This window comes from Ornithodoros turicata, chromosome 3, assembly GCF_037126465.1.
Source record: "Ornithodoros turicata isolate Travis chromosome 3, ASM3712646v1, whole genome shotgun sequence".
NCBI lineage: Eukaryota > Metazoa > Arthropoda > Arachnida > Ixodida > Argasidae > Ornithodoros > Ornithodoros turicata.
This window is the reverse complement of record NC_088203.1, coordinates 33694678-33721537: the sequence shown is the minus strand read 5'-3', so window position 1 is coordinate 33721537 and position 26860 is coordinate 33694678. Positions and strand designations below refer to the sequence as shown.

Here is a 26860-nt window from a genome sequence, read left to right as displayed (position 1 = left end):
GCTGGTCTTGGTCTTCCCGACCCACGGGACGCCGAGGCTAGTCTCTTTCTTCAAGACCTTGCGTTGCGTCATTGTGCTATACATTGGCCAGACTCCTTTCAGTCCCTGAATTAGGATTGCGGACGTTTATCCCGCTGCGCGTCCTCGACCGGCGATGGATTCCACGAAGGGTTGCCGAAAACGGTGTCCAGTCGTGACAGCGACGGATTAGACGAAAGAATGCCAAAAATTGTGGCCGGTCGTAACAGCACCCAGTGCGCCTACAATGCATTGCAAAGTTTCCCGAGGGCACCAAAATTGTGCCCTTGGCTGCATGTGTTTCACTATGGCTCTGAGATACAAACTACCCCATTTTGACACAGTAGGAAACAGATATTTTTAAACAGTATCAGTTGATTGCACTGTACGTACTGTATAAAGCATTAAAGGGAGAATCCGCATAAGGTCCTTTCCGAGATTTTCGAATATTCGTCACCTTTAGCCATCAACGACCATGCCTGTAAAATATCTCCTTCGAAAACTGAGTCAAACTTGATAAAAATGATTTTCTTCTATGACGCGCTCGGTGACATGGTAGTGCGAGCCACGAGCGCTTTTCTGCAAGGAACACCGAGCGTGATGTAAGTCGCGAGATATCCCGCGCCGTCCGCCTTGCTTTGCAGTGTGTTTTGGCAGTTTTGACGAAGGAAATTTTCCATAGCAATTGTGTTCGTTACGTCGCACACTGATCTTACACCCACCACGATGGCCGGTAAGACATGCTGTATAATCAGTTGTGGCGACAGGTCGTATACAACAACAGACGTAGCATATTTCGAGTTTCCGACGGTCAAACAACGTCGTTTGGAGTGGGAAACGGCGCTGCGCAAAATCAAGTGGAAGAAGACCAGCTCGAGAACGATATGTTCACATCATTTTACAAAGTTACCTTTATTAGGCAAATTTCCGACTTAAGCTCGCAAAAATTTACATAATTAAACTTACGTTACACGACATTCATATGAGGAGGTGGCAAAAACCCAGTAAGAACAAATGCCATTGACCGCATGGCTCTAGTTGGTGTAGTTTTTTTATTATAATTCAATGACACGTTTTCTGGGACACCCTGTATAAGAATGTGCGACAACCTATTAGAAACTCATCATTAGTTACGCCGAGTTCGACAGTCTTCAGTGTATGGGTCCGAGGCTTCGGTTTCAAGCGACGCGCGCACTGGTACAGGGTCCGTCGAATACGGCGAGTCGTTGTGGTTTATGGTGGCGGTCAAGTCATTCTCCTCATTAGAATACACGTCTGAATCGGGCTGAAGTCCCGTGGAGTTCTATTCTGATGCGGAGTCGGTTTCCATGACTGCACGTTGAGCGTAACTTGCTTCCTGGCGTCTTCAATGCAATACAACACATGGGAATCACGGCAGACGAATCTCGCGACTGACGTCACGGCGTGGCGCTCCTCGATTCCGATGCCACCGCCTGCTCTCATAGTTTCGGTTTCGCTTTATCGTTTTCGCTGTTTATAAATTATACGCGCACATTTATACGAAACGGGGGCTGTTGTCAGCATCTGTGGGGTGGTCTCTGCTGAAATCAACTTTCACTTAATTTTGGGCACAACCGTTGCGGACCCTCCCTAAAGGGAGGGTCCGCAACGGTTGTGCCCAACGTTGTGCCCATGCGGTCGGTGCATCCCGCAGGTGCCCGCAGGTGCCACTCCGAGTTCCCGCATGAGCCGTCTTTTCGTGTCGACCATTCCTGGCTCAAAATGATGAGAACATATCGTTCTCGAGCTGGACTTCCTCCACTTGATTTTGCGCAGCGCCATTTCCCACTCCAAACGACGTTGTTTGGCCGTCGGAAACTCGAAATATGCTACGTCTGTTGTTGTATCCGACCTGTTGCCACAACTGATTATACAGCATGTCTTACCGGCCATCGTGGTGGATGTAAGATCAGTGTGCGACGTAACGAACACAATTGCTACGGAAAATTTCCTTCGTCAAAACTGCCAAAACACACAGCAAAGCAAGGCGGACGGCGCGGGATATCTCGCGACTTACATCACGCTCGGTGTTGCTTGCAGAAAAGCGCTCGTGGCTCGCACTACCCTGTCACCGAGCGCGTCATAGAAGAAAATCATTTTTATAAAGTTTGACTCAGTTTTCCAAGGAGATATTTTACAGGCACGGTCGTTGACGGCTAAAGGTGACGAATATTCGAAAATCTCGGAAGGGACCTTATGCGGATTCTCCCTTTAAGGAGGATACTACATCCTGTGTGAAAATGTCAGTAACACAAGAAAGTTGGATTTGAAACCACTCTTACTTCGTAGTAGCTTGTGTGTGAAGCTACACGATTCCTGTCCACCAAATAATTTAAAAACCATGTGTTACATCTGCCAGCATGACAATCCCCTGAAAACCAATCATCAGTTTGCTGGAACTACCAGCTCCAGAATGTATCCCTTACATGTGTTGCATCAGGGAGGAAAACAAAGAGGCACACGGGCTATGTTCTCACTGCGTAACAGCTGCCCTGGATACTAAAAGGAACATGTTCCAAGTGAGTACAACATGGCTTCACGCCATACGCTGGTGAAAGGTAAGAAATAAAATAAGTAGTTAAACGTACAATTCATGAACACTTGTCATACCATGGCAGTTTCCTTCCTGCGCTTATGCGCTGCCATTCCTCTCACTTCAAGGAAGCACTGAACTATGTTACTACATTGCCTGGCATTACACGCTCTTTTGATAGAACTTGAACAGCACTACATAGCACAGAATAAAAGTACAGTGCATATAATTTGAGATTTTCGGTTCATACTTAATGGCCGCAGCAGTAGGCCAGGAAAGCCACTGCAAGGTTGTGTTGAGGAACAACATGCCTTTATACAGGGTGTTTCACCTAGCGTGATGAAAAATTCCAACTGGCGACGTACTCGTCGGAGGATTGTGGGACTATCGGGAAATACCTTCTGAAAACTTTTGCCTCCATTTGGACAATTTTTAATTGAGGGAGATTTATCTTTTCAATTGAACTTTGAAAGTTGCCAAACGAACCCTAACAAACACAATGCACAGCGAGAGGATAGAGAGGTAGCAAGCGAGCTGATGCTATAGATCCATAACTTAAAAACCCGAGACTAGGGGACAAAAAAACTACAACACAGAGAAGGTCTCAAACGCAGGTGAAAGTTTACTTAACAGCACAAACATATAAGGAGTTCAAGTGGGTGAGAAAGATGGGTGAGGAGAACGTAAGAACATCCCCAAAACCAACGGGAAGGTCAGGGAAGGCTTGCTGACCAGTGTGGCGGATTTGGCCGCTCAAATCGGATTTAAATCAAAATCATTTTTTAAGGTAATAAATCAAATCCAAATCAAGTCTGGATTTAATTTTGACACGTTAAATCAAATCCTTTTAAATCCGGATTTGTTTTTCCGGACCTAAATCAAATCCGCTTTAAATCCAGATTTATCGAATCTAGACCTATAACCGTGTTTACAAATTACTAATACTGCACGTATTCAATAAACAACGCTTAAATAACAGCGTGACGTGGCACAAAGAGCAATAAATTTCGTTTGATTGACGGGCCAACCTATCAATCCGCTGGCCGAAATTTTATACTTATTATACAATTTGTATATATTATATAATTATTATATAATATATAATATTATAATTTTATAATATTAGTATATATATATATATATAATATATATATTATATATACTATATAATTTCATACTTTAGGACATAAACTTTTGAGTTTAGAAAGACATTTTCGGTTACGCCTGCTCGGCGTGTACCAGACTATCAGTCAGCACGTATCAGCCTGTGTCAGGGGCGGACCCCGACCTGGCGGAGTTTTGAGGAGGGGGAGATGTGGGACGCCATCACCCTGTCGGAACGCTTATCGCAAGTCACGTAAGTGTCGTGAATCATGGGGGCGTGGCAGCACCGGTACCTGCGTTATCAGCTCACCCGAAGCAGGCAGTGCAGATTTAAGACGAAGGAAGCGAGGGAGGCGAAGGCTAGTCTGGAGGCAGCAGCGGAGCAGCATTGATCCGTACGTCGTAAGGAAATAAACCTTACGCTCCTTTGTTAAGTACTGTGTTCGTGTTCTTCGGGGTTACGGCGGGTCGGACACGGAACCCACCCGGGGTTTGTGGGCTACGGATCCCACACCCTGAATGTGTCGCCCGTGAATGCCTTTAGTGCCAAATACTGACCTGGCCACCGTGGTCATTCATGTATTATGCCACCAGAACAACAACATCGTCGTCGTCGTCATGCTACACAGCCTTTGTCTGATCGAAGCTGATGGAGTCGTACCCAGTTCTTACTTCATTATATAGGTTTGTATTTTTATTTGTATATTTGTACCAACCGTAGCTCACCTTGCTCTCTGCTTTACACCATGTGTTGTATATTCTTTCTTTCTTTTTTTGCAGCTTGATGTTAGTCCTCAAGAAGTGCAGCCGTCTGCGTGAAAGTCTCGTCTCATTAAAATTTAGATGCTCTCAATCGTCTTCTCTCTGTTGGGCAAAATCATTATACAGTATTATTATGTAGTATGTAGTGTAGAGTGTGTGTACTACTAGTATACTGTATATATACTGTACTGTATATAGTACTACTAGTGTACTATATGTATATACTATGTATACATAGAGTATTTTTTTTCTGCAGTGGTGAGCAACCCGGGACACATGGAAGAAGGGGAGTCTCTCTGGGATGACGACCCCTGATGAGCTCATGAGTATTCAGTGGTTAATGAGTCGTTCATGTTCTCATGCATATAGGAACTTCAACAAATAATTCATGAAAAAGCCAATCACTGCTAGCACCAGAAGTTGAACATGGACCCTCCTAGTACCAGTCAGGGATCTTACATTTCAGGCACTCAGACTTTTCGTGAATTACTTGTTGACTTTGTCCCAAGGTGTAGCTTGCCACAGCTCATTTGCCAATCTGTTAATGTTGCGGCTTGTGTAGTGTTTTGTTTTTGTTTGTATGTTCCAGACTCCCCATTCATCACCTTGTAATGAAGCTGTTGTTCAGAACAGTTACTTTGGATTAGGTCAGGCACATTTCATTTTGACATGATAAACAGGAAGTAGTGCTTCTCAACACAACACAGTAGTGGCCTTCCTTCTCTACTGCTTCGGCCATTAAGCGTGAATGGAAGGCTACAAATTATATTCACTGTATTTTTATTCTCTGCTGTCAAAGGACCGTGTAATGGCACGCAATGTAGGAATATAGTTCAGTAATTCCTTAAAGTGGGAGGAATGGTAGCGTATGAATGTTATGTTATTGCAAGTGTTCATGAATTGTTCATTTAACTACTCATGATATTTCTTAGCTTTCACCAGCGTACCATGTCCAGCCATGTTTATTAATTTGGAACATGTTGATTTTCGTAGCCAGAGCAAATGTTACACAGTGAGAACGTACCCGGTGTGTGTTTGTCTTTTCCACGATGCCTTTTTGTTTTGCACCCTGATGCTACACATGTTAGGGATAGGTTTTAGAACCGGTATTTCCAGCCATGTAAGAATCGCTTGTCAGGGGATTATCACGCTGGCAGATCAAACATGTGGACAGGAATTGCGTAGCTTCACACAAAAACTACTACTACTACGAAGCAAGAGTAGTTTCAAATCTAGCATTTTGTGTTACTGACATTATCATACAATATGGAGTATTATCATCCTCTATATGTGGGATATGTACGGCGAAATCAACACATGCTATTTACGAATTTGTGAACAGGGGTAGTTTCTATCTGAGAGCCCTAGTGGTTTGAGAGATCCAAGACAGATGCTTGTGCAAGCAGTCCGTGGTTCGATTTGCTACTGTCCGCGATACGTTTTCAAAGGGGATGCACGAGCGCATTCAGAGGGGTTCAGAGTGATACTATGGCTGCCTGTGAAATAGAACGAGAAGAAGGGAAGATATATAACCCTTTTTTCTTGTGTGTGATTCCGATGGTTAAATTGTCATTTGTTTAGCAGCATGTATGTGTTTATTCCAGAGTCTGTTAATGATATATCAAGTGAGAGCTAGCAATTGTTTTGTACCTGTCTCATCCTGTCCTTGGATGCTTGTGTTTCACTATAACCATGTTTGCTATTGCAAAAACAAAAACAACAACAAAAAAGACCATCGAAAAACACGAAAGGAGCTATCCGGAAAGCTGCCTGTTCTAGTGGTCACATGGAGGCAATGCAATGTGGTAACATGTTCCATTCATGAACTGTACGTACTCGTAGTAGCACAGATCCCGATGGCTTATTCAGAATGGCTTATTCGATTATTCAGATTTTTCTGTAACTATTTTGTCTTTTGAAGCTTTCTATCGTCCGGTCTATTATTGGAGCTTTATGTGATTCCTCTCCAGAGATTGCTGATCCTGCACAGCTCAATAATTTTGAAGCTGTACTGTACTAATGTACAAAAAGCGAATTGTCATGTCTCCACTTGAATATATAGGAATAATTTGTAAGTACATTCAGTGTTGACATTTAAATTTGCACCAGGTCCCAACAATGCTGATTGATGGAAAATGTAAATAATGATGTATCTATTTTCTATGCTATGACCTATGCTATGCCCTAACTCTCCAGACCCCTGAAACAACATTTCTAGGTGGCCAATATGTGCTCTCGTATTTCTTTTGCGTTTGCATGGTGTGCAACCACATGGCTACTGGAGCTTTCGTGTGCATGTTATTGTGGTACTGTACTCACTAAAAACAAAATCCAGATGTTAGACATGAAATGCAGTAGTTTGTAGCAGTAGTATGTAGTTTGTTTTGCAGCATGACGTGGGAGTGTGTGATTAAAACAAAGCTTCAGGAAAATGCACAGAATCCAACGAAAAGTTTAAAACGCGATTGGTATTTTGCTTTACATCGCTCCCTAACGATGTCGACGGTGTTACACATTGATAAATCGTACGTAAAACTCGTCCCATAGCATTATGCGGTTCCTCAAATACATAGCATGCTTTTGCATGCATGCTTTGCCATTTTCTTGATAAAACGGCTGCCGAAACGTCAGTCTATTTCCTCGAAATAATTGACCGTACGCTGGGCAAGCGCTGTAAATGGGCTAACGGAAACGCGACTTGACGCAAATTGTTCGAGCTCACAAAACACAAACGACGAATTCCACTCAAACATCACACAGAGCTTTGTTCACGAAGGAGTTCGCAGCCGCTGCATTTTTTACTCATCGCGGATCAGTGGAACCCGGCTGTCCGCCATCTTCAAGCACAGATACGTGAAGCCACGAAGGGCCATAGCTGGAATCCACTAAAAAGTACGAAGGCACGTTCGGGTGCATCTACGTCATCAAAGTGGCTGCGCCCATGTGTGTTCCGGAATGATTTTTTTTCTTTGACATGGTACTGTACTGAACTGGAAGAATGAACGTGTACTTTTGTTAGAGTTGGATGTGGGCTTTCAGAATATCACAACAGTTTCCACTATTTGGGATATCGGCAAAGCTGACGTTTAATGCGCGGGGGCATTGCCTATTCCGGTTACGCTCAATTCAACAATGCCTTGAGAATGTTACCAATGTAGAATCACGACGGAATCACTTGCGATAAGCGCGCTACGTTGCACAAGAGCGTGTACCGCAACTAGTTCCTGAACGTTCGAAACGCACAAGGAATGTAGAATAAAAAGTGTGTGCATACTCAGTATCCCGCCTTCTGCAGCTACACAAGGCACTTGTGTGTACCAGGTACCAGAGTTTTCCAGGTGGCAAGGAGGAAGCGAGCAGAAAAATACGAAGGAGTCACTTAACAATTGGTGGTATGAGCATACATTTTGGCAACTCGAGCTCGTAAAACCGCACTTAATAGCACACTAGGTGGCGCAAGCAACCGCTGGTTTAAATGAGAAAAGAATCCATCCATCCACACTGCCTTGGAATCCATCGTAGATGAGGGGGAAGCACACGTAACCATGAAGATTTCCGGGATTCATTCGGAAATCCTAGATTCATTCATATATAGCGCACTTTTTGGCGCATAGCATCGCTACGAAAGCATCTTGAACGACAGAGGGGCTGGAATAGGAAAGAGGATAGAGGTACGTAATACTGACGTTTCCTAGTGGTTGTCGTAGTCGTTGTGGTGGTAGTAGTTGTGGTGGTGGTAGTAGTGGTCGTTGTCGTGGTAGGGGACATGGGAGTGATATCCTGGGCCGCATATGCGTCGTTGTAATGATCATTTTGATCCTCATCCTCTGTACCAGGTTCTCCTCCTCCCGATGCCCCTCCCCCTCCTTGAATGATGATGGCTGTAGATGTAAACAGCAAAAGGTGTACTCCTATATCGTTCTCACAATCATTCAGCAATAATGCAGGTTTCAACAAAATCCTACAAGAATCAACAAAATCCTCCAAACAAAAACCCTACATGACGAAGGGGCATTTTTGTAGTCTGCGTCGCTGGCTTGATGCACCGTGTCATTGAGTCAGTACCAGCTGGCGAGGAAACAGCTAACGCTCTTCCCACGTTTCAGCCAGCAATCCCTGTTAGGACCCTAGTGCGCATATTCCTAAAAACTGACACCAAAGTATAAGGAAGATGTCCAAGTGCGCTGCTTTTTTACATGCCCGCGGGCGGATCACATTGCTTGGTCAGAAAACACGGCGACGGCGACATAGATCTCTTGCTACCTGCTCAATGTTCACGACGAGACGATAACGGTTCGGAAGTTCTCGTTATCCTACAGGGCACTCGCACACAGTGCCCCAATGTTGGGTCAGTCTGTAAAACAGCAAGCATTAAATTTTTACTGCTGCTGCATCCTGCGGGCTAATTATACAAACACCACAAATTTCGTTCAAATCCAGCCCGAATTCATATTGATTATTACGGGCAACCCTGTTTCTAAGACCCGACAAGAACTCCGCAGTTATATAGTGCAGCGAACATAAGCATGCCAAAAACAATGGGAGCGTACCGCGACATCTGTGGACCGGTACCGTCACCACGTTGGCTCGCCGGACGAAGTGAATTTTCTGTGTAGTTGACTCCCGTGGTGATTCTGCTGACACTGTTACTCATTTCCACATTGTATCAATGTTCTTACATTTTAAGAGAACGTATGTCGCTAAGTATCTCGCTTACACAAACTTTTCAATTAAATTTCAAGAAGCCAGCTACTTAGCCCATGAGGGCAATGACCTAACCGATAGAGGGTTGGGAACATGTAACACTGTTGCTCGACGAATGGGCGACTGTTTCCCACAAAGTGTCGCCCCACGTCTTTTTACCGCAGTTTCAGTCATGATTAAGAACTATTTTAATTTTTCTGTCACTCATAAAATTTCAAGTGCGGGTTTCTTTCTGTATAAGCTTTCAAATCCTGCTGCCACTATTAACAACGTGCCTGCTGCTTTACGGTGCCTTCATCATGCTCAGCGTTTCATATTTACGCTTCTTCCATTTGGTAGCTTTTACGGATCAAAGTGCAGATCATCGTACATTAAGCGAGGACAGAATTTTAAGTGAGACTCTTCCGCTTGCACCGTTATAAATAGTCCAAACAAGCGAACACAACGACAGTTATTTTCTTTTTATGAAATGTTCCAGGGCGAGGAAGAACCCACGGACAACGCATATGACAGCACGCGCTGAATCTTCAAACATTGCAGTCATCGAAAAACCCAGACAGTGACGGGAACTGAGCGAAGCATCTTGATTACCGATCGAACGTATCTGATTGTCCGATGGTCATCGTTATCGTAGTTTTCATCATCTGATGATCTAGTCGCCATCGTTCTCAGCAATCTTCCTCACTAAACGCAGCTACGCAAATATAGCAGTGGCGTCACCATATAGAGGACGGCGGTGTCGTGGCTACTATGTAGCAAGTAGTAAGCAACCGTACCTTCGCATGTGGTACCCACGAATGCGTTCGTTGTAACCGCATATGTGGAGATATCGTTTATATCCACTCTCATCGTGATCGTGATCGCTCTCGTGGTCCAAACGGTCAGAAGGGACAAACATGGGCAGCACCATCATCCTGAAGGCTCTGATCTCTTTGGCCATCACAAATCCGTCTTAAAGGGAGCGCGAAATTGTTTGAAGCCGCTTTATTATTATTATTATTATTATTTGAACGTCCGTTTCGAAGATCGGACAGTTTTATTTCAATCGTTAAACGGGAATATCGATCTGATAGTCGTGCACATCGGCGGATATAACTACACTTGCATACCACACGGCACACCACAGCAGCATATACCACAGAAAGTCTGGATACTTACAGCTTACTACACCTACACCTGCTATCAGAAAGAGTACGGCGCATGGAACAAGGACGAAAAGAAATTTCTTGTAGTCCCTGGAACAGAAGACGAACGGACTCTATAAGCACCAAGAAACGTATAAAAAGAAAAAGCCTTCGCAAGAGTCTTCCGACACCTATGTCCAGAGTGTTATCCACGCTCCTGGTAAACTATCCGTACGATGTGTACGACGAATTACGCTTGCGTTCCATTAAAGGGACGGTCGCATCCGGGAACGTTACCATAATACTGTTACCATGACGTTCCGCATCCTCCGACAACCTATTTGACCAATTTTCTTTTCCGATAATTGCTTAGTTATTTCAAAAACACATTTTAAAGTTAGCGCAGCCTTTACGGCCGCGAGCGTCCCAGCAACGACATCGCTATGACGTGGTTCGGACCATGACGCGACAGACGAATGAGAGGGCAGTAGGCCGCCCGAGTTTCTCCTTCGACGATTGTCCTTGACGATTCGACACAGTCTGCTTCGACTTCGTGACATACGTCTACATTTCAAGTTTTTTTTTCTTTTTTCTTTTTTTTTTTTTTTTTGAAGTGTGACATTTTCCGACAAGGGAGATTGTATCAGGTCGAGGAGTACTGGCCGCACGAATTCGTCCACGGTCCAGCCGGAACTGACCGGCCTAGAGGCAATGACACAAAACGAAAATAGGAGGCAGATCACAGCCGGTACCCTACAGTGGAGCAAGGACATCGTGTTCCGCCCATCTGTTCGGTGACGAAGCTTATCTGGAGACGGACATTATGCAAGTTCGCCTCGCGTTCGCTCCAAAACGAAAGCGGCTAAGGACTACCTCTACGTTGTTCCCGGAACAAGTTGAAAGCTTCGACGTGCCCTGGACGATGTAAGCGCTTTCAGTTCGCTTCGAATGGAACGCAACAAAGGTAAATGTAGTGGTATCGTGTGCAGTAGCCCGTCGTAGTTTATTGGCTGGCAAAAGTGTGCCCAGTGGGACATCGACGGGAAAACCAAAGCGAGACTGAATATTCCACGCCTGCTCTCTCGGTGGCCCCTTGGCCCCGGTGGCGTAATCCCTTCAGTTTGCATCTCTACGCTTGTGCAAACACTTAACAAGGGCGCGATTTTGTCTCCATTCGTGTTTGCTGGCGCCTATTGCAGATGAACAGCCCCTCACATAGGCTCATGTAAAGGTTCTGTTTCGAGTGCCTCATTCAAATAACGCTTAGTAGTGTAAACGGCCGCCATATCATATATCATTTTTCCCAATCTAAAATACTGTATTTCTATTACAGGGTCGGTCAAAGCAGCATGACGGAACCTGCGTCAAGTCGTGTGTTCAACATCATTGCTTTAGCATTGGTATGTGTTAGTAGTAGTCTGCTAGCAGAGTATTAGCATTAGTATACTCGCTAGTATTAGTAGTAATAGTGTAATTGTGCAATATGTGTGGCAGTGTACTTTTCTCTAATGAGGTTTTTACGATATCTCATGGCTCGCACCATATTCAAACCCTTGAGTCTTGTGCAGCCTGCTGATAGAGGTAATACCATGTCTTGAAGGGCACTGTAGCGGATGAGGTACTTCAACACACAAGGGCTTCTTCAATTAAGCTTGAGGGACCAGGGACCAAGGAAAAAAGTGCAGAAATCAGTGCAGACATTTAAGCATTTCTACAATTAACCGAATAATTTGTGACACATATTCACATGCTCACACTCTTCGACATTCAAGTGCCGTGTTTTTATCGTGTTCATGTGCCTATCTTTCCAATTTATTATTATTATTGTTATTGTATTGTATTGTTATTGTTGTATTTGCGCTTCACCGCGACCAGCCGTGACAAAATATGTAAACCGAAACCAATTACCGCAACAAATGACCGGCTTCGGTGGCAGATTTGTCTCTAAAAGGTGTCCACTGAAGGTCCCAAAAGGGGTAGTACCCATTTTAATGACGACAGCGCCCTGCTTTAGAAGTTACGTTTTTTTTGCGAAACTCATTTGAATCTTTATTTAAATAATGAGCGCCTCCCACTCATTCACACGGTGCGCAGCCTGTAGGTGGTATCGGACAGATACTTGTAAAAAAGAAATTCGTCGATTGGTGCACCCGTTCGCTAATTATTTAGCCCGGGGATTTAACTGATACACCCGGTATATGAAGTGGTATTGGGGTGCAGGCTATCTCGTCTTCCTAGTGCGCACGTTGACATAATTGAGCATCACGGCGGTTCGGCTCACATTTGCCGAAGAAAGAAGCAATTATAGGAGTAAGACCTACTGCCATCATGTAATCAGGTTCTGCTTAACTTTTTTAAAAACTTGCATCCAGTGCACGTCAGCATTATATTATATCAGGAAGCCCACAGTGTTATAGGAAGCTTTCAGGTACACACGCGTAACAGCTCTGGTGTAATACATGCATTCTTTATTTCTCTCAAATAAATGAAATTCCCAGAACCAGTCCGTGAATGAGTGTGATCAAATAATTTCAGGAAACGTACCATTGCTGTAAATCGCAGGCATTTGTTTGGAGCAGAAAAAGAAGACAGAGAGACAGCGAAAAAAAATACTGCATGTACATATACAACATGTATTTCCTCCTGACCATTAAATATCCAAATATTAACATAAAACAGCGTGTACCATCAGGCCGTCCGTTCAAACACGAAAGCTCCTCAAAACTACATCGGTGTATCCCATTTTGTACGGACGTCATCGATACGGATCAGCAGCTATCGGGATATTTCCTTCGGGAACTCTGGTCCGGACAAACGAGGGTACAAAGTTTCTGCACCACTGATCCTGTTGCCCGTTGGATCCAGAAATCGCATCCGGTGGTCGTGTCGGCAAAATGAGGCGTGGACACTGCCAGCAGCTCTCTCAGAACGCAAAGCTCCTTGAACACCGGGGCCATCAGCGCTGTCACAGAGAAGATATCTGGCTCACAGAACTGCAACAAAGGTGCTCATTCATGCTTCCCCGGGATTACAGCGATCAGAGAGGCACCTGTCATTGTCAAGTGGAGAAATGTGAAGCCGGTGTGGGGAAAGTTTCGCCGTACACGCCTGCCCCCCCCCCCCCATCCGGTCATGAAACGTACCTGAAACGGTCGTCGTGCAGCTCATGTCCGATATCGCACCCCTACCACGAGCAGGATGAAGTGGTAAATTGTCTGTCGAATACGGGTCATAATCTACCACCATTCCATCGATGCTGTCTTCTTTAAAATCGCTCGGCAGCGAGGCGACATTGCTTTCAGATTAGCGGACACATGATAGCGGACACGTGACAATAGTAGATCGCGCCCTTCAGACGCCCGCCTGCCAGCTGTGCCGGGAGAGCGCGCCCCCATTAGCGCAGTCCGGTCGTGTGTCTCCTTTCGTCCGGATGACGTTTCCGTGGTTTTCGAGGGAGGATACTCTCAATATGCGTCGTCTGCTCTTGACATGTGCTGCATCAAGCTGCACAGAAACGACGCCACAAATTTGTGTCGGAGTTTCGGCGTTATTATCAGTGATAAACGCGGAGTAAAACAGCACAATAGTTTCGGAATCGACCGAGACGGATACGACCGTCCCTTTAAAGGAGTAGAGAGGGCCACCCAAAAAAAATTTCGGGTTAAGACGTCTGATGAAAGTGTGTGTGTCATTATACCAAATAGCAAAATAGGTTTTGATGTGTGCAGTTTGTTTCCCAGGAAAAAGCTCACATAAACGTGGCTCCGCGCGTTCACCCTTAACTGGCCACTCCAGCTATAACGAGGATGAGGAGGTATGATGCACGTCACCGATTATATAAGGAGAACTGGTTCTGGTTTGCCGGTCAGTGGGGGTCAGCACCTTGTCCCTTTGCCGCCGTAAACCAGTTTTGCCAGTTCTCCCGGAGAATTGGGGCTAGAAGGAGCGGCCGAATCATTACCGAGCCAGGAGAAAGGCTTTTTCAGAACCCCGCACAGACGAGTAGCAGAGGACAGCGGAGTAGCAGACAACATTTAGCTAGGCCAATCAGCGAGCGTTCTCCTTATAGCGTCAACGCGAGGTTCAGGCAGATCACAGGCTGGTACTCCTCTTCACCACCGTTGCGCACGGTCGCTTTTTGCGGCGTATTTTAAATTCAATTTCTGCGATAATTATGACTCCGTGGTGTGAATTACTTCTCATGGTGCATCTTACTGGCCTACTTAACAGTTTCATAGGAAGAAATCAGGGTGTTAAAAATGACTTCAGTGCTAATTTAAACGTTACGACAGGAAAAGAAACGAAATTAGCCTTGCTGTTCCTCATTTTCAGTACAATGCCTGTGACCTGTAAAAGCACACGCCCTGGATGCCTTAGAGCCGTGTTCAACTTAAGAAGGAAAAGAAATGTAGTCCGTCAGCTATGAAAATATTATTCCGCCGCAGATAGGATGGCTCCTCCGCGAGATAATGTAAATCCATCGTGCTCATTCTGCAACCGTATTGGCTGCAAAGCTGGCAACATGGTATTACGTTGCGTGATGCTGCGGTATTTCTCTTGGCGCTCTATTGAGTCTCCAACAGCATATGTACTTGACGAAATATATTCATCTTCCTTGTTCAGTTGAACACTATTATAGTTGTCTCTTGTTTCGAAGGATCACTCCGCTAGGAAGCCACGGATTTATCAGAACGTGTTCCTCATATTGGTTCGTCGAGGCCAAACCTGCCTTACCTTAGCTGACAAGAAACGTCTTTACCTTGCAGCTGAAATTACACATAATGCACGCATGAACGTCTGAGATGAAGCAGGAGGAAATACAGCGGCAGTACTAAAGCATGTAGCTCGCACAGATTAGCATCTATACCATGGGGTGTGCTATGCAGCCGCAACGGCTGCAACTGCATCGGTTTTCAAAAATTGAGACACAATTATATCAAAGTTTCATTCTTCTGTTACGCGGCAATACCATACGGGGTTTGAAAGCCGGGACGGAAAACTTGCCTGGGAACTTTTGCTCTCGCCATGGGAAATGATACATACCGACCGGTTCCGACGTGGTCTACGGTTAATAGATCGGCGCGTCAGGAGGAAAGGACACGTCACAGGTGTCCCTCTTGAACAATCAGAAGCTTGGCCAGAAGTGGCCGTGGGCGACACTCACTCGGGGCTCAGGGCCAGTTCTCACTTGGCGACGCCCGACGCGGCGTCGTGAGCGGGCGGCGAAAGTAGATGCGCTTTTCCGCCGCCCTGTCAGCGCGCACGATTTTCATGTTCCCACCACAGTGGCATTCCGTCGTCCAAAACAGACGAAAAATCAGGAGGCGTGGCCTTTCTGTGTCACCTTATTGGTCGCCAGCTGTCGTTCTCGGCAGCTCTCGCCGACGTCGTGAAAGAAGTTCGGCATGGCAGTTTTTTTTTTACTCGACAGCTCTCCTCTCCCGACTCTGGAAATGCGCGTCTATTTCCGCCGCCCGCTCACAACGTCGTGTCGGACGTCGCCAAGTGAGAACTGACCCTCAGAGTGCTCGGCGGCCGAATTTTATATCGCGATTATGGCGGCATTTCAACTAATATACGTAAATCGAAGTCGGACCCCGGATTGTTTCGGTACACATCGCAATAGGAGGCAGACAGCTTTGCAGCTTATTTTCGCTTCCGTCGTCCTGTAATTGCTATTCCGCGTTGTCTCGCGACACTTTCCACAGCGCCGAGGAATTCGCCAACTACCCCTTGTTCAACATAGCCTCGATACAGACGACCAGCCCAACGACTTCCGGGGTCGCGACATCCGCAACGCGAACAACCAAGGTAAATATAAATGGTAGCGAAGGCGGGAAAAAATACGAAATCTGTGTTAGCAACCCTGCGCCCTTCATGATACACATGCGAGCGTGGTTGTTGAGGGGCAAACTACGAAGGTAGACAAAAATAATTTAATCGGAGGCGCGAATTATGTCTGTACTAATACAATATGCATGTTTTTAATGTAGCAATTCGCGCGGTCTGCCAGTAATACGTAAGATTATAGACAGAGCCGAGTACTCTTCCGGTTCCTGTCGCTCTCCATGTTGTTAGCTACGAGTTTGCTGTACGTTGACTGTGCACTTTGTGACTGTTTATAGCCGTTTTCTTCTTCATCGTCGTCTTTTCAATTTCAAACCACCAAGTCCAACATTGGACATTCCTCGGGGGAATGCCACATTTCAGGACAGTAGTCAGCTATTGCTTTATTTGAGTGTCAAGAATGTGGACAGTACTGACTTTGGAGCTGTCGGTTCCTCTTCCTGCCTTTGCGACGTTTGTGGGTGCGTGTGAGGAAGCCTTCAAAGCCAACGTTAAGACATTCCTCACCTCCCAAGGGGTCAGGTCCAAGCTGTGTGAAGCGTTGGACACTCTTGTGCGAAAGACATTGAGTTTGTGTTTTTCATCCGTGTATAATGATATATTTCACTTTTTTCTGAGGGTACGACTGTTCTGGTTTGCTCGAGAAAGGAATGAGGAAGTACGAAGCAGCACGTTACGTCAGAAGGCACTGCAGCAGGCAGCTAGACTAAGTTCGTAATCTCTGCACGTTGTTGTGATGTAACCAGAAGTTTTCTTTCCATGCAAAGGGATATGCATGGTTCTGTTGTCTATCCAGTGCTTTCAGTCGTAACCTAGATTACACATGATATCTTGTAAGTCTTTCATTCCTGTGAAGCATACGATTTGTCAAAGTGCACTTTTGCACATAGCTCCTTACTGTGTAACTTGTATTTTGACAGCCATGCAGAGTTCAGTAGTCTGTGCCAATTATTTATATGTTTAGTGTTTGTACACCTGTGTACATAGATACCTAGCATACATTTTCTATTTTGAATCTTCAGCAGTTTGCCTATTCTTTGGTACTATTAAGTGTATACCTGTGTACATAGATCCCTAGCACGTAATTTTATATTTTAAATCCTGCGCTGAGTTCAGTAGTTGTGTGCAAGTATGTAGGTGCAGTTATGTGCAGGGCTAAGCACCTTGTGCAGCTTGCAAATCTACACCATATGGCAAAATGTGCACAAAATAGCAGAAGCACAGAACGTTGTCGATGCTTTGACATTCCTTTAATACAAAAATGCTGTTGCTGAAAATGCAAGCTGATACTGTTGTGGCTGTTTTGCAAGATAAAGTACCACAGACTTCTAAAATGAGCTAATGGACTTGTGCCTTCTTGTTCCCCCATAGCATTCGTTACAGTGCCAAAAACTGTGGGCAGACATAGCACCACACAGTATGAAAATATCATATAATGTGATCTTCAAGTGCAAATATGTTCACTTCCACCTTCTTTGTACGAGAGATATGTGGAAAGTTCCAGATGTACATGAGGACAGCTATAGCAGCATGCATTGGACATTAAGGTCCTGGGCCCCACCTGTGTTTGCTGGAATTTGTACATTATCCTTTCGTGCTTATTCAGTACATGGACTGTCATACTGGTTATTTTGCACATTATTCTGTCGTGGGTATTTATGATGAAAGATGGAAGTCACTGAAAAGTCACTGTGTTCCAGCCTCAGAACATCAATTGTCTCATGTGGGTATTTATACTGTTTACAACGGCATGGCTAATTTACCTGATAAATACCTGATTGACTTACCTGATACCTTGATTTACCTGATTGATAAAAGAAAGCAAGCCCCCACCTGGTCTCCTGTGTCCTTTGTTGCACGCATGTCGCTAGTGTTGATTCTTCTCTGTTTACAAATTGTTCGAGTTTTTGGTCTTGGATTTGCTTTCAACAGCGGTTCTGACATTCCGCGGCTCGACATCGCGATGGAACGCACGCGCAGCGCGAGCGCCCGCCCCTTGCTATACGTAATGGTGACGTACAAGGTGACGTCATTATGACGGAATTTGTAGTTTGCCCCGCAACGGATGGATGGCGCTGACGGTCTTTATCATGGCCGCCCTTGAAGACGTGGTGGCCAATGCAAGCTTCGCTACCATCTATATATACCTTGGAACAACCGCATGTCGAAGTTAAAGGGACCGTAAAGTGAAAAATAACCCCCATATTTTTGCCCACTGCACAACATCATTGTTTGATAAGACACAGAAAGCATTACTTCTCAATTCGGCATATTTTTTACGTATAAATATTTTGAAGATTGCCGGAACATGGACTGTGCTGCCAACGAACGGCGAAAAAGAGAAATTTGGGTTTCGGCGGTTTCCGGTCCAGGGCTCCCAGGGATTGGTCAACCCTTACCACGCGAGAGTTAATTTTGTAGAGAATAAAGTTGACGCACATAATCTTACAGCTAAACGCCATTTTAAAAATGACGCTCACTTCTATAGTTTCTACGTTAATAAAGCACTCAGCTACTTCGCCGCTACGTGCTACGATCCGCCGCGCCATCTGCAAGGCCATCTGTGTTGTCGCCTTTATTGTTTACGTCTTAGGTGGTCACGTTGGTCGCGCGAAGCAGGAACTGAATGACATGTTCTGGCTGTTGTATCACGTATTCGAGATACCTACATATGCCTAATGTAGTGTTCGGGGATGCAAAAATCATGTTCGTTCATCTTCGACGGCGGGCGTTTTCTACCACAAGATTCTGCAGGAGAGTACGCGAAAACGAATGTGGTTCGAAACACTCGGCTATTAGATGCAGCAGTCGTGTCGTGTGTGCTGAGCTCATTTTGCTGCCGATGACTACGAAGATAAGATGCCGTAGAAGGCGAATGGCGAAGGCGTCCGAAGCAAACTGCCGTTCAGTAACCAATGATTTTGCTTCACCGAGGTGATCAGTTCAACTCAACCTCCTAGGTATGTACAAGCGTCACACATGTATAAATTATAATATAGCGATGACGTATTTCATTTAACTTATGTTATCCTACTTGTCCCTTAGTCAACATTGTCATTAGGGGCCTCCCAGAGTTGAATGGCCCCAGACTGCTTCGTGTGTGTGTGATCCAGGCACTTAAGTTGGCAGAAATGGCTGAAAGCATGTATGCAAAGTCCACAGATGGAAGCACTAGATTTGTTACGTGTTACAGACTTTGTGACATTTGTGGGGTCTTTGGACAGGTGCAGAAGATTAGTATGGCATCAACAGTAGGAGAAGAAACCGATGAGAACTAGTAGCTTGTTTGAAGGGTAGAAGAATACTTCCTGTTGAGGTGTAGTTATGACTAGGGAACGCTAACTAATTTTCTAGAGAAGCATCCTCCACACTTGAATGCCCAGTGAAACAGCGAAAGTTCATTGTCTTTGAAGCACCACTACTGGACCCCACTACTGGAATTGTTCAATGTGTGTCACAGCTGCAGTGAGCCATGCAAGGTTACCACATCATATCGGTCCTAAACTTGCAGAGTTCCCCTATCTGGGACGCAACAGTTATTTCTCTTTATTGCTCTCCCGATCCTACCTTCTCAGAGATTAATGTGGTTCTCCACACATTGCATGGGCACTGCCTTTTTCTATTCATGCTTTCAGTTTCTTGTTCTGTTGAATAAATCTTCACTTGAGAGTTTGCAGCCATCACGCTGTCTACTGTGTTTGCCCCTCATCTATATTGATGCGCTATAACGGTATAGCTCATCAACATGCCAACAACCTACCCAACAACAACCAAACAACCTTGCCAAGTCCTACTTTTGGATGGAAACTACACGATGTGGTAACATCCACATATATAAAATTTTAGTCGACGGAGATATGCTGTTTTTGTACAACCTTCATTGTACATTTCTTTTGGCTCACCTTAGCACGCCTGAAAAAAAGTTCTCATATTCATCAAGATGACAGGTCATTGTCATCTTGATGATAACAGGTCATGAGAACATCTGTTCCTGTCGGTCACCTGATATCGTAGCCCTTTTCAGAACAAAAATCCGTTCGATAGATCGCCCGCAAAAAATTCGTGAAGCAACGCCATTTTTTTCTTTATTTTGTTCATTGCGCTTCTTAGAAGATGCGTCTTTCCTTCACCCCCAATGTGAGAGGGAGAAAGAGCACACTATCGCCTCTCGCATCCTGGAAAAGATTAAAAGGAAACAGAAAATGCAACCCAAGATAAGGCCAGTTCCTATAGAGTCACCCGATACATTTGTTTTTGTTTTCTTTCCGCAAGTTAAAGCTCATCTTCGACGCATGAGGCGGCACTGTACTCCTTTCCCCTCTCACGTTGGGGAAGAAGGAAATACGCGTCTGCGAAGATGCGCAACGAACAAAATGGCGTTCCTTCACTATTTTTTTTTTTTTTTTTGCGGGCGATCTATCGAACGGATTTTTGTTCTGAAAACGGCTACGATATCAGGTGACCGAAACGAACAGACCTTCTCATTGGGACAACTTTGTAGCTTTTATAATTAAAAAGTTAAGTAATGAAAGTTAATTAAGACATTGCCTTGGACTTTGCTAATGCCCTCCTAGGGAGTGCCCTTCAGCATATGCTATATTGCAATTGATTTCATCTTGGAAAAAGTGTCTGCACACTGATATGGAAAGCGTACGGATGCACGAGTAAGGCAGGAAGAATACTTTCTATTATACTTTCTCAGAGCACCCCATATCCGACTTGTGAATAGCCGACAGGTGATATAACGGAATTTCCTGCAGAAATAAGGGTATTCCGTCCAGTTTTATGGTCAAGGAGCGCGTAAAGACCACAGCTCGCTGCCGAGTATGTTGCCATGCCCTTCGGTTTCTCGGATGTATGCAAGACTCTTGCAGTACTTCGGTGTCACTTCGTGTATTCCGTGCACGACGTGTATTCCGTGCACGACGAAAAGACAGCGCTTGTTTCGGCTTACACAAGTGCTCCTTCCTGATACATGTAAATTTCACAAACCAGTCCGTGTTCACGGCACGGTGAGGTACTGGTGAGGACGAATGTGACTCCGGTAAATCTGTGGGCGAGGAATCTTCTGCTGCGAAGCACGCTATGGCACTAACAGAAGTTCTGTGTGAGCGATGTGTTCTCGAACGCGGAATTCCAGCGCACTCATGTTTGAGAGGTTCGACATTCTAGACATAGAAAGTGGTCACAAATGCACTCTGCCATTTTCGTTCTCGCTGGATTAGCAAGCTGAAGTGCGCGTATTACATGCGTCTCGACAGATGGCGCGGGGTGATGCAATTGTTGACAGACTGCTCGGTTTCCTACTAGGTCCCTGGACATGCAATCATTGAAAATTCGATTACAGAAAAACTACAGCGATTTCAGCGGAGTGATGGTTCAAGCTTTTCGCTGAACATAATGTTTCGATACGCTTATATTCACTTTTCGTTCCCTTTAACATGAGATAGCAGACGACGAGACAGCAGTCTGCTAAAGCCGCTAGCATCTCTGCACCCATGTTCGGGTGACAAGTGTTACGTGGACCTGGAGCTGGCGCCACGCTAGAAATTTCCTAGTGCATTCGAGGTTGCCACAGTTCTGATGGATGCAGTAACAAGAATTCGATTGCGGCTTCCAAGAATGCGCGTTCACTTGATATCAGTGCACCACAGCGGCTTTTATAACGCAAAGACAAATAACAGCTAGGCATTAGCGATGCATTAGGCTCTAATAGCTGTAAAGGCTGTAATAGCTCGGCATTAATGTCCCTGGAACACGAGTGTCAGACTAAGTACTTACTGCCCTCGTCGGCGGTCTGCACGTTACCACCTGTGCCGGCCGACTGGGTGCTCATCTCTGAGGTTATTCCTGGGAGACAGGAGGAACCAGTAAAAACCACAAAATTTGGGCAGTATATGCTTACCAGACATGGACGAGACCATGGACATCTCATCAGCTGAAAGAAAGAACGGAATGGTGAATATCTGGACAATATGCACTTTACTGAAGCACTCATTCATTCACTCACAAACACAGGGCTACAGGTAGAGTTCCCGTGGTGTCTGATTCGAGGACCTCCTCGGTCTGCTGCGACAATCTGGTGGCTATTGTTTCGAATGTAGTGCGGTCGTATCTCCCTGCGTCAGCGTGACGTCGTCACAAAAGGAATCGCTTGCCTGGAGGCGTCCCTTCCACCGTCCGATGGATGTAGACGCGTGAAGTGACGTTCGCGCAGGACATAGCGCGAATCCTTCGACAGCCGATCCTGGCTAATGAACCTGATGTCCCAATTCAAGCTCACCGGTTTGTGAATAAAGTACAATTGCACCTCTCAAACTTGGATTCGCCGCGTCCTAGCTAATAAAAGTGACGTATGGCCCACTTTGCCTCAACCTATGCACATGGTTCAGAACGCTCTAGGCCGATGCTGGAATATGTCGTAGATGAGAATGTACTTCGCCTTCAGATACCATGCCTATTGCAAATACATCAAGCCAACTAATGGTGAAGCAACAGCTCATGTTCCATCTGTCCTCGACGATCATCTTCTAAAGAAAAGGCGTCCTTCCCTATACTTTTCTAGGTAATCTATCGTTGTGTGGCATTCCACGTTGCCGTATCACCGTATTGTCGCGGTTCTGAATTTCTTCGATGCGAGCAGTGTCGCGTTGTCGATTGATGATTTGACGTCTTTCTTTATCGTAGAGGACTTACGATATGCTAAAACAAGGGTTGGTTACCGAAAGCAATTATAGTTCCGCCTCTTTTTCGGTACCAATCTTTTTTCTTTTTCTTCTTTTTCTTTTTTTTCGTTTCCGTATCCAGGCTATTCGGAAAATGTGACGAAAATATTTTGGTTGATGTTTAAATCTTCGTCTGCTGCAGAATTTGGGTATTTAACGTTTTCGTTCCCGGCAACCAACCCCACGTTTTACGTCGTGCACTCTCCCAACAGAATTTCACCGCATGGCATGTTGTCTGCCAACCATTGCTACGAATGAAAGGGTACCGCTTCCGATTCGAAGAGCGAGGGGGTGTACGCCTTTTTGCAGCAATTTGGTTATGTGATAATTGCTCCAAAAAGGCGTACGCGCCTCTCTCTCCAAATTAGAAGCTGTAACCCTATCATTCGTAGCAGTGGTAGGCGGATAACGTACTACGTGGTGAAGTTCTGTTCTCAGTGTGAACTTCTAGATGGAAATCACAAAAGACGAGAGGTGGTTTTCCCTGACCACTCATGCTCGATCGACACAGGCAGGCTCAGGCACCAACTTGGTATAGAAACTCGAGCGCAAAATCTTAAAAATGAACTTCTCCGCGGAGCACGCTCCTAGCCAACCATTATCTCGAATGATATTGTTATCTGCACTGATTTGTTGAAGACGGGAGGAGTACGCCTTTTTTGTGACACTTATGCTGTTCATACTTGTCACAAAAGGGCGCACGCCTCCCGTTTTCAACAAATCAGGGCAGATAATGAATCACGTGAGATAATGGTTGGAAAGGAGAGCGCTATGAAGTGAAGTTCGCATTTAAGGATGCATTCAAGAGCCAGTTACGGTTTCGTCCGGATTGGATCGGATTACTGTAGTATCTCGAGAAGCTCGTGAGACCTCAGCTGGAACCTCTCTCCGTGAAACACAAATCACTCGCATTTTTACACGTATTTCGCCACAACTGTAATTATACATTTGAGAATATTAATGCCTGCATATGAAGAGGAAATGTACGGGAATCATATGATGTGAATGCCGTTTCCATAAAGGAATAATTCACACTGTAACGAATCTATAAACGCTAACTATACGCTAATAAAACTATGAAGCTGGACGTGTGTAACAGACAATGAACGACTTCCCGTCAATGCCTTTCGTTTTAAATCGAAGTATTTTTCAAGTTTTTAGTATTTCCCTGTGCACCGGCAACGCGGCCAGGCGCCTTGGGATGAACATATAAGATCGGCTGACGTGTAATTTCGCGACGTTGCTTCGGTGCTGGCGATAGGAAGCTACATTTCGATGCCAGGGAAACGGGAACGCCATCTTGAAGGTACGTAGTTCTCAGGCAGATGTAGCGTGTACGTTCTTCTCCACGAGAAAGCCTACTCGCGTGAATCCTGTTGCTTTGAAATGTGTACAATAAGTCGTACCGCTCGAGGTGCGGGAAACTAATAGCGAATTCAGCTCGTCGTTTCATTGCAGGCCAGTGTAGTGCGCCGGTGTAGCACCAGTGCAGGAAATCCGCGTCTGTGCTGCTCACAGTGAGACCGCGCTAGCGTCAGTGTTGACCAAATACTCATGCGACTGATACAGGAGATGGAGTCGCCGCCGAAAGGACAACCGCTTTAATAACACCTTTAAACATACATGGCAATGCCAGAATCCATATTCACAACCTTTGGCCATACCATGCGAGTTGGAGTCCATAATCGTCCGAGTAGCGCGAAACAGTGTCCTCGACGTATAGTTATCCGCCTTCGGACGCTTCGCCCGTGAAATAAAAAGAAGAAAAAAATCTGTCGAACGCCTCAGCATAAAACGAGCTGTAACTACAATGCAAAGCATCCACCACCAGCAGTTGGTCTGCCGGTTCCAATGCGGCCATGTTGAGGAAAGGAGGGTGAGAAGGAGCGGAATGCGGAACTTGAGCTCGTGTTCCGGTCCACACCGCCGATATTCTCGGCGTCGCATAACCCGCACGGATTCAGTTCTCGCAAACGCACGCTGCACGCGAACGACCAGTGGAATACCCCGAAGGTACGAGCAGAACAAGCACGATCGAGTCGATAACATTTTCTGCACGAAAACGACCAGCTGAATAGTGCACGGACCTGATAAAGTTCGAAATACCCTACCGTCCGCGGCAGAAATCAACGAATCGATGGTTGGAGAGCGAACTGTCCCTTTGACGTTTCCGGGCTGGAATCTTATGTTTCGATTGCCCGTGAAGGTAACGAAAATGTTTTCCTTTCCTTTTCTGTTTTCGTTTCCTGCGGAGTTTAGGTATCTAGCGTTTTGCGTTTCCGTTTCCGCGGTAACCATCCCTGACTGAAACTGTGACTGAAAGGTTTTCGGAGATGGAACGCCCTATACGAAAACGATACAATCTAGGAAGCTGCAAAATCAAACAGCAGCTGGAGAATGCCCGTCACTTCACGCCATTACGCTGAATTTAGATGTAGTAAAAGTCCGCCTTATGCCAGTCCATAGCCAGTCACCCCGCTTGTTGCGCGTAGACCGTTGTGCACAATGTTCAGCGAATTGGTACTGTCCTCTGTAACGTTGCCAGTGCGTTATGAAGGAGCGGCGTTGGGGACAGCAGAACGGAGGGTTGCAAGATGTAGTTACTTTGCGCCAAGTTGGCTACTTTACAAGGCTGTCGTGTCACCGATATTTGGGCGATGGTGGCTTGGCTACTTTCTAGTTACTTTCTTTTACTGGTTGGCTATGTGTCGTTCTCTGGTAGGTTTGCGTGGGACGAATCATACCTACACGACTTTGGTCCTTTTTTCTTCTAGAAAAATGTGTTCCTCAAGAACTCGTCCCGAACATTTTACCAACTCATCAATGTGTATCACGTGTGTTATAGCACAAATAACAGTTCCGCATTCGTGGTACGACCAGCTGGAACGAGAACTGCACATTCCATGGGACGCCTACAGACCACTGCACTGAAGGCGATTAACCTCTATAGTTGCCACCTGGGTCAACATAGCGTCGGATAAAGGGTGTAAAAGGGGGTTAAAAGGAATTATCATATATCCAGATTGCTACAAAAAGGCATACACCCCCCCCCCCCCCCTCGCTCACACGATCAGAAGCGATAACCCCATTCGTGTCAATGGTTGGCGGACAACGTGTTATGGCGTGAGGTAAGGTCGACAACCATTACCTCCCAAAAGGTGTAACTGCTCCACCCTTTTTTTTTCTGAGAGTGTGGCAACATATACACGAGAAATTTCTCAGTGCGCGAAAGGGACCTTCCAGGATTTTGACCTGCAACGTTCGTAGCGCGTGCCCCCAATAGGTGGGGTGCATTTGCGTAAGCTGGATCACCAGAAAGAGTGAAAAGCACGCGTATAGGCAGGGTGCGCCGGTTCACCAGAAAGAGGGAAAAAGCACGGGTAAAGCTATGGTGTGACGTCATATGCACGCCACCTATACTACCTGAACCGCGTCTCAACAACTCAACACAATCTCAACAGGCGTCATCGAGCACGGCGCGATTTTCATCGGAAAACATAAAACTAAGCGATTCGATGTAGGTAAATGAGAAAAGCTGTGGCTATGGAGACGGCGGTATTGTTGTACTGTGTTCAACAGTCTAGTAGGCTGACCCTAAGGTTGGGGTCCCCATCTAGAATCACACTCATCCTTGTTCGTCAGACAGTAGGTTCTGGCAGGCGAGGAGTAACGATAAATGTCAGACTTACCCATCTTCAATCTAGATATGTGCAATGCACTACCTTGGAACAGGGCGACAAACCGTGCAATGGGTCACACGCGATTCAGAGCGCGCGCTCGGTTCAGCTTCTCTGCTGCTTTTACGTCTTCTGAACTCTCGAAGTTAGAAGTCCCTCGATGTGACGGGAACCACTACAAAGGAGTACGAAGAAAAGGTAAACAAACAAAAAACTAAAATAACAGACATATTTGCTGCTGGTGTAGCCTGACCACCTAACCCCCACCACCAATCACCAATGGCCAATCACCCTGTGTGGAAGGGCCATTTCCTTTGTGGCTGAAGAAGAAGAAGACATACTTGG

At 45.5% G+C, this 26860-nt stretch overlaps 1 protein-coding gene across 2 annotated transcripts in view; it reads right to left on the bottom strand.

Annotated features, from left to right (window-relative positions):
• Window positions 1-26619, bottom strand: part of LOC135390180 (uncharacterized) — a 112148-nt gene extending 85529 nt beyond the window's left edge. Inside the window, exons 1-6 of one of the 2 annotated variants that reach the window (XM_064620152.1) lie at window positions 26528-26619; window positions 22019-22051; window positions 21895-21963; window positions 15001-15032; window positions 10301-10377; window positions 8125-8319 (exon numbers count right to left, since the gene is read on the bottom strand). In XM_064620152.1, coding sequence (XP_064476222.1) covers window positions 8125-8206 — 82 coding nt within the window. In that variant the 5' untranslated portion in view covers window positions 8207-8319; window positions 10301-10377; window positions 15001-15032; ... (1 more) ...; window positions 22019-22051; window positions 26528-26619. The remainder of the gene's footprint in view (window positions 1-8124; window positions 8320-10300; window positions 10378-15000; window positions 15033-21894; window positions 21964-22018; window positions 22052-26527) is intronic. The other variant, XM_064620153.1, reaches the window with a different exon arrangement.
• Between the last annotated feature and the right edge of the window lie 241 nt (window positions 26620-26860).